Source organism: Fusarium oxysporum, chromosome I, assembly GCF_013085055.1.
Source record: "Fusarium oxysporum Fo47 chromosome I, complete sequence".
Classification (NCBI taxonomy): domain Eukaryota; kingdom Fungi; phylum Ascomycota; class Sordariomycetes; order Hypocreales; family Nectriaceae; genus Fusarium; species Fusarium oxysporum.
In genome coordinates, this window is record NC_072840.1 from 4,784,592 (window position 1) to 4,800,844 (window position 16,253).

Sequence of the window (16,253 nt, forward strand, 5' to 3'; positions counted from 1 at the left end):
ATATTCACTAACATCCCCATATGATGGTACGAGCGAGTGTTCTTGGTGACCTGAACACGGAGAAATGAGGCAGTAACTCTCAATTTATTCTATGAAGACGGTTCTGGTGCACATATGAACACTCGAGGTGCAAATAAAACTATCCATGCTATTCAATCCTTCCTGATTCTCAAAATTCCTATGGCTCAGCTCATTATGGATATCGTGTGCTTGTAAGAACTTCAACTTGGGATTCGATACATGATATGCCCAACAACTCGATTATACACGAAACAAAACTCAGTTACGAGACCATTATTAGATTGGGCATCAAACTAAAGTTTTCCTCGATATCAAAACATAAGGAGACCTCACGCTGCGAATTGTTACCATCGCCAACCGGACTTTCCGTTTCCGGATACTCCGCTTCGTCAACATTTGCTCACGCCGAATTCTCTAAACCTCTCTGTACTAATTACTGAGGTCGACACCTGTCTCGCGTGACTCTGACCAATAAATCTTCGATCAAATGCAATGGATATATTCCCAGATAAAGTCTCAAAAGCGGCTGACGCTGCAAACATCATCTCGGAATTTGTTGCTCATGAGCAAGTCTGCACTCTGTCAGATCTGCACCGCGCCCTCTTCCGCTCGTCGGCGACCAAGAAGCAGCTGAATGTCAAGACAAGCCCGGGTTCTGTGGCGGTAGTCGTTTTGTGCGGCTCTGCAATATTATCCATTGTAGATACAGTCATATCATCGGTGATGAAATTGGTCGAGGCAATGGGTAGGTTTTCATGGCGGGGACAGAGCAGATGAACATTATCGATCTAACAAGTGACTGATTCTGCCGTAGCAGATGAACCGGTGGTTCTGGTCATCACCGGTGGCATCGGGCACTCGACCCAATTGCTATATGATGCTGTAGCTCGACATCCCAAGTACAATAGCATTACTGGCCAAGTTCAGGGACAACCAGAGGCTCGGGTCTTCCAGACCATTGTCGAGCAATTCTTTCACCTTGAAGTTAAAAAGGGCAGCCTCATAACCGCCGGAAAGCACCCAACACAAAAGCTCACTATTTTGATCGAGGATGCCTCAACAAATTGTGCACTAAATGCAGTGTTCACGAGAAAGGTATTAGACCAGCATGGATACACATCACCATATTCTATTGTCGTCGCTCAAGATCCCACCATGTGCCGGCGTACAGTTGCTGCCTTTGAGCAAGTTTATTCTGATAAGATGGACGATACTCCTGTGTTTGCCGGCTGGCCAACCTTCGTACCCAGGGTGGCGGTTCAAGACTCTATAGCTCAAAACCAAGTGGGCGGTCTCAGTTCCTACTTGCGGTATGACATTGCAGAGTTTCACAACAACCAAGCCAACGGTCTTTGGGGTATGGAACGGCTTATGTCTCTACTTGTTGGCGAGATTCCACGAATGAGAGACGACCAGAATGGATACGGGCCGCGAGGCAAAGGCTCTATCGTCCATGTTGATATACCGCAATATGTCGAGGATGCATGGATGATACTTGGCGATACACTCGGCCAGAAGATGCGATAGCGCAGTGTACACGCATAGGTCGAGTGAGGTTGATTGAATACATACGTACCAGAGCTGTGGAATTGCCTTTTGCTGGTCCCACGTGCCCAAGCTTGAACCACACCGTTATACTATGGTAGCTTCAGATGTCTATTTCAGAGCTGAGATAGCTCTCAGCGTTGGGTTCAAATGAAGCGGATATGCTGTAATGTTTACCGTTACCTTGTTTCTGTTCGTTTCTGTTCCGCAGAAGGCAGGGTTGTCTTTACACCATTTATCAGTGCATATTTGGGATTTTGGGTATCAATTGGGCAATAGTTATTACATACAGCATCAGCATCTCCAATTTGAACGGCGAGGCCCAAAAAAACAGTATCTACGAGAGATTTCCAATGTCATATTTCAGCTTGACATATTTGTTACTCTTTTCACAGTACAAGTGTAACAAGATTGATACGAAAGCATTCATTGCAAGAGTGACTAATATATCAGGTTTTATCGAGAGACTAATTACGTTTTGTCTCCTGGTTCATGAAACATAACGATACTACATGTTTGTTAGTGAGACTACTGGAGTTGTTGTAAGAGAGACAAGCTGGAAGCGAGTGAGGGCGGGAGGAGATCTTGAGGCAAACTGGCTTCATATTTACAGTTTTTGAGCACGCTGATTACTAATTGCCTTTGTAGCTCAGTGGTAGAGCGTTGCACTTGTAATGCAAAGGTCCATAGTTCAATCCTGTGCGGAGGCAATCCTTTTGATCTTTTTACCAAAATCACAAACTCTCCCTGCATGCAGCTTCTTGTAGTCCAATTGTTGATTTCCTTTTATCAAGTCGCCTTTATAGCTCAGTGGTAGAGCGTTGCACTTGTAATGCAAAGGTCCATAGTTCAATCCTGTGTGGAGGCAATCTTTTTGCCTTCTTACCCTTTTCTATGCCTTCTATTCTGATTTTTATATTATTAAATACTAGTTTGCCCAATAATGTATCTTAGGTTGGTCTTTAAACAAGTAGCAGGCATTAAAAGACTTATATTAAGAACTATAGAGTCTTAGTTATATATTATAACTAGCATTGGTCTACTACTATATTTATTCTCATTCTGCAGAGGTGGCATTATAATTAATAACTAGAAGCTACTTAAACTTACCCTGAGCTGAAGACAAAGGACATAGCTTAGCGGCATTGGAGACAAAGCCAACAGTCATTCTGCTTATCTGAGTTGAGAAAGAGGTCATGTCACTTCAAGAGCGAAGTTCAGGGTGTGCAAGTATTAACGTGGGTATCATTAAGGGTTTGGTTGAGGATGCGCAAGCAGGTACCTCGAATGAAGATAAAGACTATGATAACTTGATCGACTCCAGGCCGATCATGTCCTCCTTTTCTTGTTTGGAGGACCGCCTTTTATCTTCTTTCCTTTACTCTGCTTAGCTGCAGGTGTAGGTGCCTCTTCCTCTTGTTCTTCATCCTCTACTTCAGAGCCACCGATAGATATCACATCATTGTCGGCGCTCTCACCATCACTATCTTCACCATCCACAGTAGCACCAAACGAAGGCTTTCTTGATCGTGCTTCCTCAGTGTCACTGCCGAAGCCTTCAAACTCTGATTCTTCATCGGAACCATCAGGGCTCTCCTGCTCGGCCTTCTCAGCGGCTTCAGCCTCTCGTTGAAGCTGGGCTTCGGCAGAAGCATCTTCATCTTCAACAGTCTCTTCCTGCTTTCGCTTTCGAGGCATCTCTCCAAGTCTACCTTCACGGTTTCCAACCTTACCGTCCGCTTCACCCTCAGTTTTTGGCGCAGGTGTGAACCATGGAATCTTGCCTCGCATGAAATCATTGAGAATCATCTTTGCTACACCATCCAAATCAGGCTCACCTCCACGGAGAAGACGTCCAGCCTTGCGGGCCAGGAGCTCAAGAAACTCAGTAGAGTTTGTCCATCCCTTAAGCTCGTATGTCTTCTCCATGTGGTGCTGCTTGACCCGGTTCAGCAGAGGCTGGATATACTGTTCTGGGTGCTCAACCTTCTCCACGCGCACGACACCTCGAAGAACCAAGTCGGTGGGCGAATCAGTGCTTGATGGAGGAACAATACCAGGACAGTCGATTAGGTAAATCCGCTTCATCAGGCTGACATATTGCCAGACCTTAGTCTCTCCTGGGATAGGAGCGACAGTGCACACCTTCTTCTTGAGGAGAGTGTTGATGATGGAGGACTTTCCGGTATTGGGTCCACCGATCAGTCCAACAGAGATTTGTTTTCGATCAGAATGGAGGGAAGAGAATTGTCGAAGTAACTGAATGAGAGAACCCTTTCCGAAAGAGTTCGTAATGCTAGCGTGGAAAGCAAGAGTAGGGTACTCTTTAGAGAGACTCCGAACCCATCCAGCCTACATCGAATTAGCATTCGAACAAAGTTATAAAGATAAAGAACATAAATTGCAGGCGGCAAGATGTTTGTGTCATCACTAAGAAGTATGCAATCGATGCCCCGTAATTGGTTAATGGCATAGGCAGACTTCAACTCAATCGGACACTTGGCCTGTCTCATGATGGTAACCAAAACGGCACACATCAGCCGAACAACAAGACGTTGACGACAGTCGAGACTGGCGGTTATTCTCCCAATGTTATAACAGACAGGTCCCATGGTACATAAAGGGACAAATCCTGACAAAGAACATTGGGGTATAGGAGGAGGGAGATGAAGAAAGAAGAAAAACTTACTGCTACACTGGTAGGGACCAAGTCACACTTGTTCAGAACAAAGATCAAGTGCTTGTGAGGGGCTTCTTCCTTGAGATACTTCTCGACGCTGAGACATCTTGTTCCAACGGGATCTCGGGCATCGAGAACGTGGATAACCACATCTGAGGAATCGATGACCTTGTAAAGCTCGTTCCAGATTCGTTTGCTCTGACCCTTGTCGAAAACAGGCTCAATCGACATAGTGAGAGGCTTATCAGTGTCTCCAAGAGTCTCGGGATCACCAGATGTGCCGCTGAGAAGCTTCTGTTGTTCCAGCCGCTCACGGTAGGTATCCATGCTCTTCTCGGTGTCACCAGCAAGGTCATCCAGGCTGCTAACACCAAGCTTGACTCGCTTGCGTTGCGCCTTAGGACCGAAGACCTCAGCGAAGGGAGAGGTCTCGACGGTCATCTTGGCCTTGTGCTGCTTGATACCGTTCTCAGTGTCCTTTCCATCTCTGATAAGGCTCATGGGCAGCTTGTTTGACTTGAGAAGAACTTGGTAGGGGTCGCGGGCCTTCTCATCCATAGCCTCACGGAAGGCGTTGAGGGTGTCTTGGGAGACGACTCGGGTGTTGGTAAACCACTTGCGGTTCGGCTCGATGCGGGCGTTAGGAATGTCGCGCGACTGAAAGGAGGCAGCCTTGACAATCTTTCCCTCGGCGTTTCTCTGCGCCTTGCCCTCCTTGTACATGTTAAGGTGCTTGACCTTCTTCGCATCGCGATAGAAGTTCTCTCCCTTAGTTCTGACATTGTTGAGACCATCACCACCTTTACCCTGGCGCTCACGCCGGGTGGCCTCCTTCTTTCCAGTACCCATGGCGAAAAAAAAATGGCGGAACTTGGTCGAGGATACTGGCGACAAAGAAAGACAAAGAGAGAGGAAGAGGATGAACAATCCAGAAATTTATTCCTCCAGAACTTTTTTTTTCTTAGTAGGAGAAGGGCCCCACTAACCTCCTGCGGTGGTTGGTGGCGGGGCCATAAAATGCCAGGGGTCTCGCACGCGGAACCAGATAATCCGCAAATTTGATCCGACGTCGATTTTCTCAGGCTGGTGATTGATTCTGCAGAAGCCGATTTGACGACGGGGGAACGGCGTCAATTGCGATCTAACTCGAGTTCCTCAGTGCTCAACCTGGCCGAGGCTCTTCTCAAAATGTCTTTTAGCCTAACAACTTCATGCCCGAGGGCGGCTGCTCGTCAGTTCCTCGTGGCCTCAAGAGCCTTTTCCACTTCGGCTCCTGCTCTCGAACAAGTCCCTCCCGAGTCTCCCTCATATATCCGCTTGCCTACACCACCCCAGTCCGAAGAGAAGAAGCTTCCCCGGGTCAGAGGTCACCTCCCCGTACCTCGAGAGATCTTCCCTCGTATGGAGGGTGACCGCAAGATTCGAGCCGATTACATCAAGCAAACCGTTCCTAAGCCGGCCCACAAGCAAAAACCCAAGAACGAAACACAAGAGTGGAAGCAAACAATGGCCAATTCCCGTCGGCAGAACCTGGAAACTGGTTTGAAGGAACTTTGGGTACGAAGGAACCGTCGTGATGCTGTTCAGAACGAGCGTGTGAGCCACAAGTTTCTCGAGAACCACCGGGCTGTTAAGGCCCCCGAGCGAGAGGACGATCGCCTCACCCGTAGCACAGTGCTGAAGGCAGTTTTGGACACCAAGACATACCCTGACCCTGAACGCTTCAACCATGCCCATAAAAGCCGCGTCAAGGTCAAGGCCATTGAGGAAGCTAAGCGCGAGGCTCGCCGCGATGCGTTGATGGAGCTCTACATCAATGCCTCCAACTTCATTGTCAATGAGAGTGAGCTCAAGGAAGAGATTGAGACCATATTTGCCGAAGACTTCTTCCACAAGCAAGGATTTGACATCGGCCGATATGGTTCAGCCCAGAACACATGGGACGTCTGGGGCAAGCCAACATCGATTGGCAACATGTTGGAAACCACAACAGGAGTATCCACCAAGATCATGGACTTTTACGAAACCGAGTACGACCGCTCCGTCAAGCGACAGAAGAGAATTGCCGAGGAGTTCACTGGTGGAAAGATGGAATAGATCATGCCCTTTGGCTTGTAAAAACAACTTGTATTCATGTATTACTGTAACTATGACAAATATCACGTCTTCAAGCGGCCTACCACGGACTCATGTGTGCATTCAAAATGTACTTTAAAATGCGATTCTACATATATTGTGAGACTTGATACAATAACCCATGAAAGAACGAGAACGTGCCCCCATCCAAACGCCCAGTATGACTCACGTATGCCTGACATACATCTTATGTATATTATCACCGCAAGCAATGACACTTACATCGTTCCCCTTAACTTAAAGGCCTTACACAATGACCAATCCCTCTATGCTGATTTATCGTCTTTCGACGAGCAAGAAATGCATAGCAGCGTAAGACAAGATGATAAAGACGGCAGCAAAAATACCCAAATTCCTGATGTCAGGCCACATGGCATTATTGTTGAATCCAAAGGAGCTGAGGATGGCCGCGCCAGGCACCGTGATATCCAGTCCGTACTTGCTGTCCACGAGGGTAAGTTGAAGAACCTCATTGACAATAAGCGACTCGAAGCCGTAGTGGAAAATCGACAGCGTCTGGAGCCAAAGAGCACCCTTAGGAGTGGCATCGTGGTTCAGGAGGAAGCCAGCGAAAAGAAGACTAAAAAGCATGACCAAGCTGCCAATCAAGTTCGCGACACCGCCATCCTTGCAAACAATTCCAATAAAGAGACAAACAGCCGCAGCAGCCATGTTGAAGAGTACCAGCACCAATATAAAGTTGAAGAAGTGCGTTGAATCGGCCACCAAGCCAGTCATAGGATAGATTATGGAACCCATAAGGATAGGGGGGACGATTCGAAGAGGGATTATGTCGAACAGTACCTTGGCCGCAAAATAAGTGGCTGGCGCATAGTAACCGTTGGCACGTTCGCGAACAAAAAGAAGTCGTTCGGTGGCGAATACGTTAAGACTTGTGAGTGTGCTGAAACCGAACAAAGCGAGCAGGAAGAAGAAGAGACCAAGTCGGTTCTGGAAGCCGGGGATGTCGTCCGTGAGACCATAGAAGAGATATCCTGAAAAAACGGCGAGCACGATGGCGATAGCGAAATGGGTAAGCATCAACATCGGGTTTCGATACAAGTTCTTCCAAGTCCTCTGAGACAGAATGATGAACTGACGTAAGTAGCCAACTCGGGCATAGCCCTTTCCAACAGCACTGACATGAACATTGGGTCCCTCAACAGTGTAGCCATTTGCGTTGGAGCCATTGGCATCTTGCGCGATGCGAATGGCTCGTTGGATCTCATCCTGTGTTGAGGAAGCAATTTCCGAGTGGATGAATGCACGTGTCATAATGTCGAGGTCCGTACCAGTGGCTGCTGCTGGAGGCAAGTCATGAGGGTCTTCAAGAAGGGTTGCGGTAGTAGAGTCGACAGGGTTTTGATGAAGGCGATAGGCACCGTTGTCTTCACCTCCAGCATCTGAGGAGGCTGCAGTGTCAACCGTCTTTCTGCGTGTGAAGAGCTCGCGATCCTGGCGAACCTTGACCGAGTCTCTACGTCGATTCTGAGGTCGGCTCGAGCTGGCGTCGTCGTCTCCCGAAGTAGTGCCTGATATGCTTGCCACAGACTTGATAGCACGGGTGCTGCTTGGCCCAACACTGTTATTGTCAAGGCCGACAGTGCCATTATCAACAGATTGAGTGCTGCCGGCATGCATGGTAAGGTCAACAAGATAATCAGCAATATTGAAACCAGGGGGGCATTCGTAGCCGATTCCGTCGAAATAACTTTGACATTGGTTGAAAGGACCAGAGTAAACGGTACGTCCCTGTGCTAACAGCACGAGTCTGTCAAAGAGTGCCACAATGTTGGATCGAGGTTGATGAATTGTGAAAATGACGGTTCGTTTGTATGTCTTCGCCAGAGTGACGAGACACTCAACCACATTGTACGCATTGTAGGCATCGAGACCACTGGTCGGTTCATCGAGGAAAAGAATCGAAGGGCTGGTAACCAGTTCGCAAGCAATTCCTACACGTCGCTTCTCACCGCCCGAGATACCACGCCCCTTGCCCTCTTCAGAACCGATCAGGGAATCGCGAATATGATGAATGCCGAGTTCCTTTTCAACCTCAACCACACGTTGTTCTTTGGCAGCACGGCCCATGTCGCGAGGAAGTCGAAGTAGAGCACTGTTGAGAATGGTCTCATGAACGGTAAGGGTAGGGAGCATGGTGTCCTCCTGATCAACAAACCCAACAACATTCTTGTAATCATTATCGTTGACCTTCTCGCCGTTGACGTAAAAGTTGCCATGAACTTGTCCACGCTTGTTCTTTCGTGCGAGAATATCGAGGAATGTTGTCTTTCCTGCTCCAGACGCACCCATAATGGCGGTGACCTCTCCAGGCTTGCAGATACCACGGATTCCAGTAAGAATCTGTTTACCATTCAAAGTGTACGCAACATCGTCAAAGTAGAGTGAAGCGGGTTTGTGGTCGGTCATCAGTTTCGTACTCTCGTCGTCCGAGTCCTCCAAACGAATAGCCCCATAGCTCAACTTGCGCCTTGACAGATACCATGTCAAGATAATAACAGCAACCAAGAAGAGAGAGCAGCCCGCAATCACGCCGGCAATAAGAGGTGTGTTAATCTTCTTGACGGGTCGCTTATATCCTGGAACCTCTGTCTCGTAGAGACATTCACCAGCGTGGCAGCTAAGAAGAATGCTGGAGTCGCCAATTAGGGCAAGAATCAAGGCGTCCATCTCGGGTTCTCTGAAAGCACAGTCGTGAGTACCGCCATGCTTCTGAGTACATTCGAATCGTCCTGGACCTTGAATAGATTGGTCAAGGAAGTCTGTGAGATCGATGGATCCATCTTTTCCGCAAAGCATTCGATCGGGAATACAGCTGCAGCTGATCTTATTGCATTTGTAGGAAGTTGTGTTCTTCTCTTCCTCCCAATCGGCGCTCGAATCGCATTCGGAGAGATGGCAGTAGAAGGATTCGATAGCATCTACCCAAACTTCGCATAAAGGTTAGCAGCGTGCGCGAATGAGGAGGGTTTGAACACACATTGGAAATCGCAAGTCTGATCCTCTTGTTTGCAGGTGAATGTGACTTCTGGACGCTGCTTGCCGAGTAAAGACGTGATCTTTTCGTTGGTGACATCGCAGATCTGATAGTTGTGGTTCACAACCTCACCATTCTGGTAACAGACACCGCCTTCGCCGGTTTCCATGAGTGCGTTGCAGGCTTTATTGTCAGTACAGACGTTGCAATTGATGCCAGTCCAGCCCTCGTCGCAATCGCACGATGCACCAGATCGCATTGGGCGGTCCTTTCCCTTGGGAAGTGAGCCGCACACTAATAGAGATAGTCAGTCGAGTTTTATCTGATGATAACGGGAGGAGGTCGCACGTGGCTCGAGGCAGTCATCACCGCCAAATCCCTCAGGACAGGCGCATTTTCCGTTGAACTCATTACAACCAGCGTATTGAGCACATGTATGTGCGGGAAGGAGACAGTTGAAGCTATAGATATATCAGTATGGGCAATGTAAATTCGTGGAGATTCGGAATCGCATTGACGCACCAAGGAGGACAGCCATCTGGTCGATCACCCATGAGAGCTAGCTGTGCCCGTAGTTGGTCGGCCTGAGAGTAAGTTGAGTTCTGGGAAGCCATGACCAGACCAGGCCAAAGAGCCACAGCTCCCAATAGGAGGCTCCTCAGAGAAGAAGGAGCCATAACTGCAGCGATGGGAATACGATGCAGTCTGGTGATAGAACAATGTTGATGTTGGAGGCTGGTTTGTTGAACAACCGACGCTTATGAGCGCGACCGGGATAAGCTGTTTCACCGAAGAGTGGCGCCCCGCGTTCCATTTAGGCAGGTACTGGAGACGTGCAGCTGGCGGAAGGGTAAATTATGAGTGGCTGGCATAGCCACTAAATATGGGTCTCATGGCCCGATAGAGCTATCAGGCTGTCCAAACCAGCGTATGGAGGGATGACAACTTCACTTCTTGAGCCGGAATCGGCCAATGGAAATAATTGTCTTGCCCACGTATCAAATATCCCGGATGGCAAGCCTCCTATGCACGTATGGAACGAAAATACAGTTGTCATGAGGGTATTTCATGCGCTGACACGCATTGGCGTTTCAGATAGAGGTCTGACGTCACTAAACCGAGCTGATGATAAGTCTAGCTCAAATTGTGCTCATGACTATACATTAGTAGATGTCCATGATTCACCATCGACCAACACTGAGCCGAAAATGTGAGCGTATTATCTACTAATTACTAGTGTTTGTAGGTCTTGTCGTCTTTAAATTTTCCAGCTTATGAACGTTTAACACGTCTTGTGATTACACCTATTCCCTCAACAAATCTCACTACCCTAGGCTTGTTTTTTTTATAATGTATTTTTATTTTTAACTCATTTTGTCTTATAGACTAGACACCGTATAGCGGCAGAACAATTACTACGTAGTAATATTCGTATCCCGGATCCCGGATCGCAGTTATTATGCATATAGTAGTGCCAAAACTACGCCAGGTCGCCAAACCGCTCTTCTGCCTTAGACAGGATTGACGACATATCATGCACATTCATGCTGACACTGTTACATCGATACGGCCATGTAACATGCCGTGCTCGATTGACCTCACTATAAATATATATCGACCAATAGTCGAGTTGAAACATGAAATGTCGTAGCGAATATCGAACTGTCTCATGACGCCCTATAAACCACGACCTTTGATACTGGCCGCTTGAAAACGCTACTCACGGATGCTTTCGCCATAACCTTCTAACCCACTTGAATTGAGAGACCTGAAGATATCGCACGAGGATCATAAGATGGCTTACAACGATACCTGACCTGGTATCCAAATGTGAGTGATACCCGTGATATGGTGGAAGCTACCTAGAGGTTTTATTAGCGCTGCTATCCCCAGATTTTACCCCTGTCGTTCTCGATCAAGCTTTGCGGGGAAGCTCTCAGGCAGCTTATCATCATGACCAGCAACCACTGCCACCACCTCATGATTGCACACAATAGACTCGACGAGGTATTCACAGAGCCCTATGACAGTGGTTCACGACCAATTGCCCCAATAGATCAGTGAATCCATAGTTAATTGCCCAACCTGACAAAGTAAAAGGCGTTTATGACGTTGAATGGCGCTTCGAGACAGAAGGGCGTGTGAATGTGGGGCTTGTCAGGTCCACCAACCTTGAAGTCAGCATTGAATCAGTTCACATGAAGTAGGTACTATTTAAAAGGCCGATACCGCCATCAACAAGTATTACAAGAATCGGAATCGGCCAGTCATAAGAGTCTGACCACATCTAAGGATTCCTCAACATGGTTCGAATTGCACCTTTCGCTGTTGAACAATGGATGGACGAGTATGAGACAACTCCTGGGGCCCTGAACGTTGCTGAGACGTGTGCTGCGTCTGTATCGATTGACGACTTGGTCGGCATGTGCAAAGACCCCAAAGCACAAGGTCCCATTGATACAAGACTCAAACTTACATACGGCCCTATCCCCGGTTCCAACGCATTAAGAGAGAGAATAGCTGCCCAGTGCAGCACGGAAGACATAAAACTTGCTGCAGAAGATATTGTTGTTACACAAGGTGCGATCGGTGCCAACTTCCTGGCCCTGTATAGCCTCGTTGGGCCAAATGATCACGTAGTTTGCGTCTATCCGACATACCAGCAGCTATATGAGGTTCCGCGAAGCATTGGAGCTGAAGTCTCATTATGGAAGCTGAAGGAAGAAGAGAGCTTCGTTCCCAACGTGGATGGGCTGATCAACCTCATCCGAAAGAACACAAAGGTGAAGATTTTCAAGTGGTACAAAGAAATGGTTACTTACTGTTGTGCTAGATGATTATCATAAACAATCCTAATAATCCCACCGGTGCAACTATCCATAACAGTGAACTGGGTCGCATTGCTCAAATAGCAAAGGAGAAAGGCATCATCCTATTCTCTGACGAAGTCTATCGCCCACTCTTCCATGGCGGGGCCTCTGGTCAAATTGACATACCGAAGCCTGCTACGTCCTTGGGTTATGAAAGAACGATCACGACGGGATCCATGTCCAAAGGATATGCTTTGGCTGGGATTAGGGTCGGCTGGATTGCGAGCAAGGACAAGTGCATCATTTCAGCCATCATGGCCGCGCGAGACTACACCACAATCAGCGTTTCCCAGATCGATGACCAGGTCGCGAGATACGCCTTATCGCCAGCAGTTCTCCCTTCTTTAGTTGATCGCAACTTGACCCTGGCGAGGAACAATGCGAAACTGGTCAAAGAGTTTATCGGACGCTATAAAGCCGTGTGTTCCTGGGTAGAGCCCACGGCTGGTACGACAGCATTTGTTCGTTTCATCAAGAATGGCCAACCCATAAACGATGTTGATTTCTGCTTGGACCTGCTGAGCAAGAACAATGTCTTGTTTGTAGCAGGTTCGAAATGCTTTGGGAAGGACGAGGACTTTAAGGGATACATAAGAATGGGGTATGTCTGTGAGACACATGTTCTAGTCGAGGGATTGAAGCGATTGGGTGCTTACATCGACGCAAACTTACTATAGTTAGGCAGCCCAGAGGTAACACAATTGCTTCCACTGAATCTCGCATTTGGTTCATATCGAACTGCATTAGATAAAGTGACCCCGAGTTGCACGGATCAGCGGCATTTACAACTCAACTTGGCCAAGGCGGCGTCGTCAGCTGGTAGGTAATGTTCAACGGGTTGTGCAAATACTCGCACGGCAACACGGAAAGTGGGAGAATGCAAGTGTTGATTGCTACACGACAGGAGACAAGGGCCAAATCCAACGATTTTGACTGACAGATCGACCATTTTGTTTTCAGAATGTTAATTGATCTGCCAGGTACAGTCTCCAAGTCTGCACTCTAATTCGATAGCGATGATGATCACTTCTTGGCAGCTCTTCTTGGTCTGCGAGCATGTACAAATCTCGTATTATCCAGAGATACCAAGAGCTTTGATGTTTGGTAATTTTCAAGTCGGTAATTACAACACGCTGTCATAGCCGTACCTTTCTACAAGAAGCAAGGTGTAGAGTCAAATTGACCCATGGTAACTTTGGCAAGTGATATAAGGCAGTAGAAATTTTGACGCTGACGGATATTGTTAGCTTCCGATCGTATGGAACTTGAACTGACAAAATAATTAATTAGCACCGGGCTTCATAAGCCTCAAACAACTAACTAGTACCCGCCCACCTAGCGCATCATCCCACAGATCCTTGGATTTGCAGCTGAGGGGTGACAGAAAGCGCGAGACAGAAACGGCCACCACCACAAGCCCATTGCGTCTTATGTTTTGTTTCTGCCCATCATCCCAGTCCAGAGAGACGCTGACGACTCACCCTTTTTAGCGCAAGGGTCAACGAGACATCTTGGCGCTACAGCGTGCACGCACTCAAGTCAAGAGGCAAGTTCCCGAGTTGGTAATAGTTTACTAGTGATCCAAGTGGGAAAGTCCCGAGTCTGGTCTGGTGTGCTCCTCGTTTGTTACCAAGCTTGCGTGGCCCCCGTGCCGTTTCTTCCACTTCATCCATCTTCTCCTGTCAATCGACAATCTTTCACTCATTGTTAACCCTGATTCGTTACTTCGTTTTCCTTTCTACCCTTGTTCTTTTTATATTCTCCAGAATTCCCTTCTTTCATCAGTTGCATTTACAGTTGCAGCTGTCCCATGCTCCACCACATCTGTCCCATCTTTGGGTCTTTTACCCTGTGTTTCCTTAGCTGGCGTTTCTTGCGACATCCTGCTGTGTCCTATGTCCTAGTGCAACCAACCTAGCTGTTAAGCGCTTCTTTGCACTACCTCGCCCTTCAAACAAACTGATACCTATCAACTCAACCCAACTCAACTTACGTCTCAAATCCTTACTCTCTGACCTACCTATTCATATACAAAAGGCACTTGCCATTTTACAGTATTCTTATAACTCAGTTGGTTGGCCCCGCGCCTATTCACCTTATGGAGGAGGGTGGCGTTACTCCGTCCAACGCCATTCCTGAACTCATCTCTTCCTGGTCCTTGCCTGCCTCTCCCTTGCGGCTGCAATGAAGTCGTCCCTTGTGGGTGCTTCGCTGGTTTCGACATTGGGTCTTGTGCAAGCCCAAACCATCCAGTGGAACATCGAGGGTCGCCATCCTCAACCACATTTGGCCCGTCGCGCCCAAACGACATATGAAGAGGTCATAAGTAATGACAGATCTGAAGGAGGTTACTTTACTGAGGTCACGATCGGCAATCCACCTCAGAATATTACCCTTCAGCTCGATACCGGGAGTAGTGATGTATGGGTTCCCTGGAACTGTGCAGATATCTGCGAGGACGACAAGAATGGAAAAAGTGGTTGCCCTCTTGGAAGCTGTAAGATGGCACCCCCGACAAGTATTATGCTTCATTATTGACAATTTGACAGTTGACCCCGATAAGTCCAAGACATTCAAACATGTCGCGCCCGGAATGTTCGGCATCACCTTTGTAGATGACAGTTACGTCAAGGGCGATTATTTTGAAGATCACTTTGAGTTGGACGGCGCTGTCATCAACAATCTGACCATGGGATTGGCTATTAAGACTAACATTTCATATGGGTTGATTGGCGTTGGTTACGCCAAGAACGAGGCATCGGGCAGCACCACGGATGTTATTTATCCCAACCTTCCTGTTGCGATGTACCAAGCAGGCTACATCAACACCATCGCCTACAGTGTGTGGCTCAACGACCTAGACGCCAAAGCCGGCAGTATTCTATTCGGAGGGGTTGACACAGCAAAGTACGTGGGCGATATGCACCGAATCGATATTCAAAAGTTGGATGGCCATTACTACCACTTCGTCGTGGCCTTGACCTCACTGGTCGCCACTAGCTCCAGCGGCAGCGATGTCCTTACCTCCGATAGTTTCCCTATTCAGGCCGTTCTCGATTCTGGAACCACGTTGAGCTACCTTCCCCAAGATTTGGCTCATGAGATCTGGGAAGAAGTTGGTGCTGTCTGGTCGCCATACTATGGAGTAGCTGTTCTACCATGTGCATATGGCAGGAACCAAGGGAATTTCACATTTGGATTCGCAGGCCCTGACGGTCCTAGCATCAGTGTAGGGATGGATGAGCTCGTTCTTTCCATGACCAGCAACGCGGCCAATATGCCAGTCTTTGAATCCGGCGCCTACAAGGGCGAGAACATATGTACCTTTGGTATACAAAACGACACCAACGATCTGTACCTACTTGGCAACACCTTTCTTCGATCCGCCTATGTCGTCTATGATCTGGTAAATAACGAAGTTGGAATTGCCGCTACTGATTTCAATTCGACGAAAAGCAAACGAGTCCCATTTAAGAGCTATGGGGCAACCATCCCATCCGCAACGGCATCAAGCAATCAGCACAGAGCAACCGAGAAACCAACAGTCCCAGGTCATAACTTCACTGCTGCTGAGGGATTTCAAGAATCAGACTCAAATGGAAATGATGACAAGGACAACGCGGGATCATTGCTTAACCCCCCGACAACACCTTTGGCGCTGGTCGTTACCACTATGAGCTTTATGCTTGCAGGCGGAGGGATTTTCTCGAGCATTTTTTGATGACGCCGTCTTAAGGAGTTTTGGCTGCATTGCATAAGTCATCTGCTTCAGATGCTAACAGGTTCATGACACTGGCGTTGAACAAGGGTTGTATTGACATGGGCTCATTTTGGCGTTTAACGGCCGGACGGAGCCGTCGGTAATGAGGATACAAAAAGGGCGCAATGGATGATGAGACTACACAAATGATACCAGTAAAAGAATGGCATAAAAAGCCTAAAAGAATACATATAAATGCAAATGTTAATGATGCGTATACATGTTCCAAATCTCGAGTTGAGA

At 47.8% G+C, this 16,253-nt stretch overlaps 6 protein-coding genes and 2 non-coding genes across 8 annotated transcripts; 6 read left to right on the forward strand and 2 right to left on the reverse strand.

The window, feature by feature from the left end:
• Positions 1 to 513: 513 nt before the first annotated feature.
• Positions 514 to 1,672, forward strand: FOBCDRAFT_152829 (uncharacterized protein; the record flags this gene model as incomplete). The annotated part of the gene is made up of 2 exons (XM_031194279.3): positions 514 to 766; positions 836 to 1,672. The coding sequence occupies 2 exons, from the start codon at positions 514 to 516 to the stop codon at positions 1,546 to 1,548; spliced, it is 966 nt and encodes a 321-aa protein (XP_031029017.2). The 3' UTR covers positions 1,549 to 1,672.
• A 532-nt stretch (positions 1,673 to 2,204) lies between these two features.
• On the forward strand, positions 2,205 to 2,276 carry FOBCDRAFT_t13. Its single transcript has one exon. It is a non-coding gene; the product is annotated as a tRNA-Thr (tRNA).
• An 86-nt stretch (positions 2,277 to 2,362) lies between these two features.
• On the forward strand, positions 2,363 to 2,434 carry FOBCDRAFT_t14. The gene has a single exon. It is a non-coding gene; the product is annotated as a tRNA-Thr (tRNA).
• Positions 2,435 to 2,791: 357 nt separating this feature from the next.
• FOBCDRAFT_212904 (NUC091 domain-containing protein) lies at positions 2,792 to 5,178 on the reverse strand. The gene is made up of 2 exons (XM_031194280.3): positions 4,256 to 5,178; positions 2,792 to 3,918 (listed from the first exon to the last, which is right to left on the reverse strand). Exons 1-2 carry the CDS (start codon positions 5,093 to 5,095, stop codon positions 2,896 to 2,898), a joined length of 1,863 nt encoding a protein of 620 aa, XP_031029018.2. The 5' UTR covers positions 5,096 to 5,178; the 3' UTR covers positions 2,792 to 2,895.
• Positions 5,179 to 5,434: 256 nt separating this feature from the next.
• On the forward strand, positions 5,435 to 6,343 carry FOBCDRAFT_122967 (uncharacterized protein; the record flags this gene model as incomplete). The annotated part of the gene is made up of 1 exon (XM_031194281.2): positions 5,435 to 6,343. The coding sequence occupies one exon, from the start codon at positions 5,435 to 5,437 to the stop codon at positions 6,341 to 6,343; it is 909 nt and encodes a 302-aa protein (XP_031029019.2).
• Positions 6,344 to 6,451: 108 nt separating this feature from the next.
• On the reverse strand, positions 6,452 to 10,119 carry FOBCDRAFT_7684 (uncharacterized protein). The gene is made up of 4 exons (XM_031194282.3): positions 9,903 to 10,119; positions 9,729 to 9,841; positions 9,384 to 9,674; positions 6,452 to 9,333 (listed from the first exon to the last, which is right to left on the reverse strand). The coding sequence occupies exons 1-4, from the start codon at positions 10,055 to 10,057 to the stop codon at positions 6,659 to 6,661; spliced, it is 3,234 nt and encodes a 1,077-aa protein (XP_031029020.1). The 5' UTR covers positions 10,058 to 10,119; the 3' UTR covers positions 6,452 to 6,658.
• A 1,532-nt stretch (positions 10,120 to 11,651) lies between these two features.
• FOBCDRAFT_152839 (pyridoxal phosphate-dependent transferase) lies at positions 11,652 to 12,931 on the forward strand. Its single transcript, XM_031194283.3, has 2 exons — positions 11,652 to 12,163; positions 12,214 to 12,931. The coding sequence occupies exons 1-2, from the start codon at positions 11,684 to 11,686 to the stop codon at positions 12,925 to 12,927; spliced, it is 1,194 nt and encodes a 397-aa protein (XP_031029021.2). The 5' UTR covers positions 11,652 to 11,683; the 3' UTR covers positions 12,928 to 12,931.
• A 1,006-nt stretch (positions 12,932 to 13,937) lies between these two features.
• FOBCDRAFT_7689 (aspartic peptidase domain-containing protein) lies at positions 13,938 to 16,249 on the forward strand. Its single transcript, XM_031194284.3, has 2 exons — positions 13,938 to 14,747; positions 14,800 to 16,249. Exons 1-2 carry the CDS (start codon positions 14,435 to 14,437, stop codon positions 15,969 to 15,971), a joined length of 1,485 nt encoding a protein of 494 aa, XP_031029022.2. The 5' UTR covers positions 13,938 to 14,434; the 3' UTR covers positions 15,972 to 16,249.
• Positions 16,250 to 16,253: the final 4 nt, after the last annotated feature.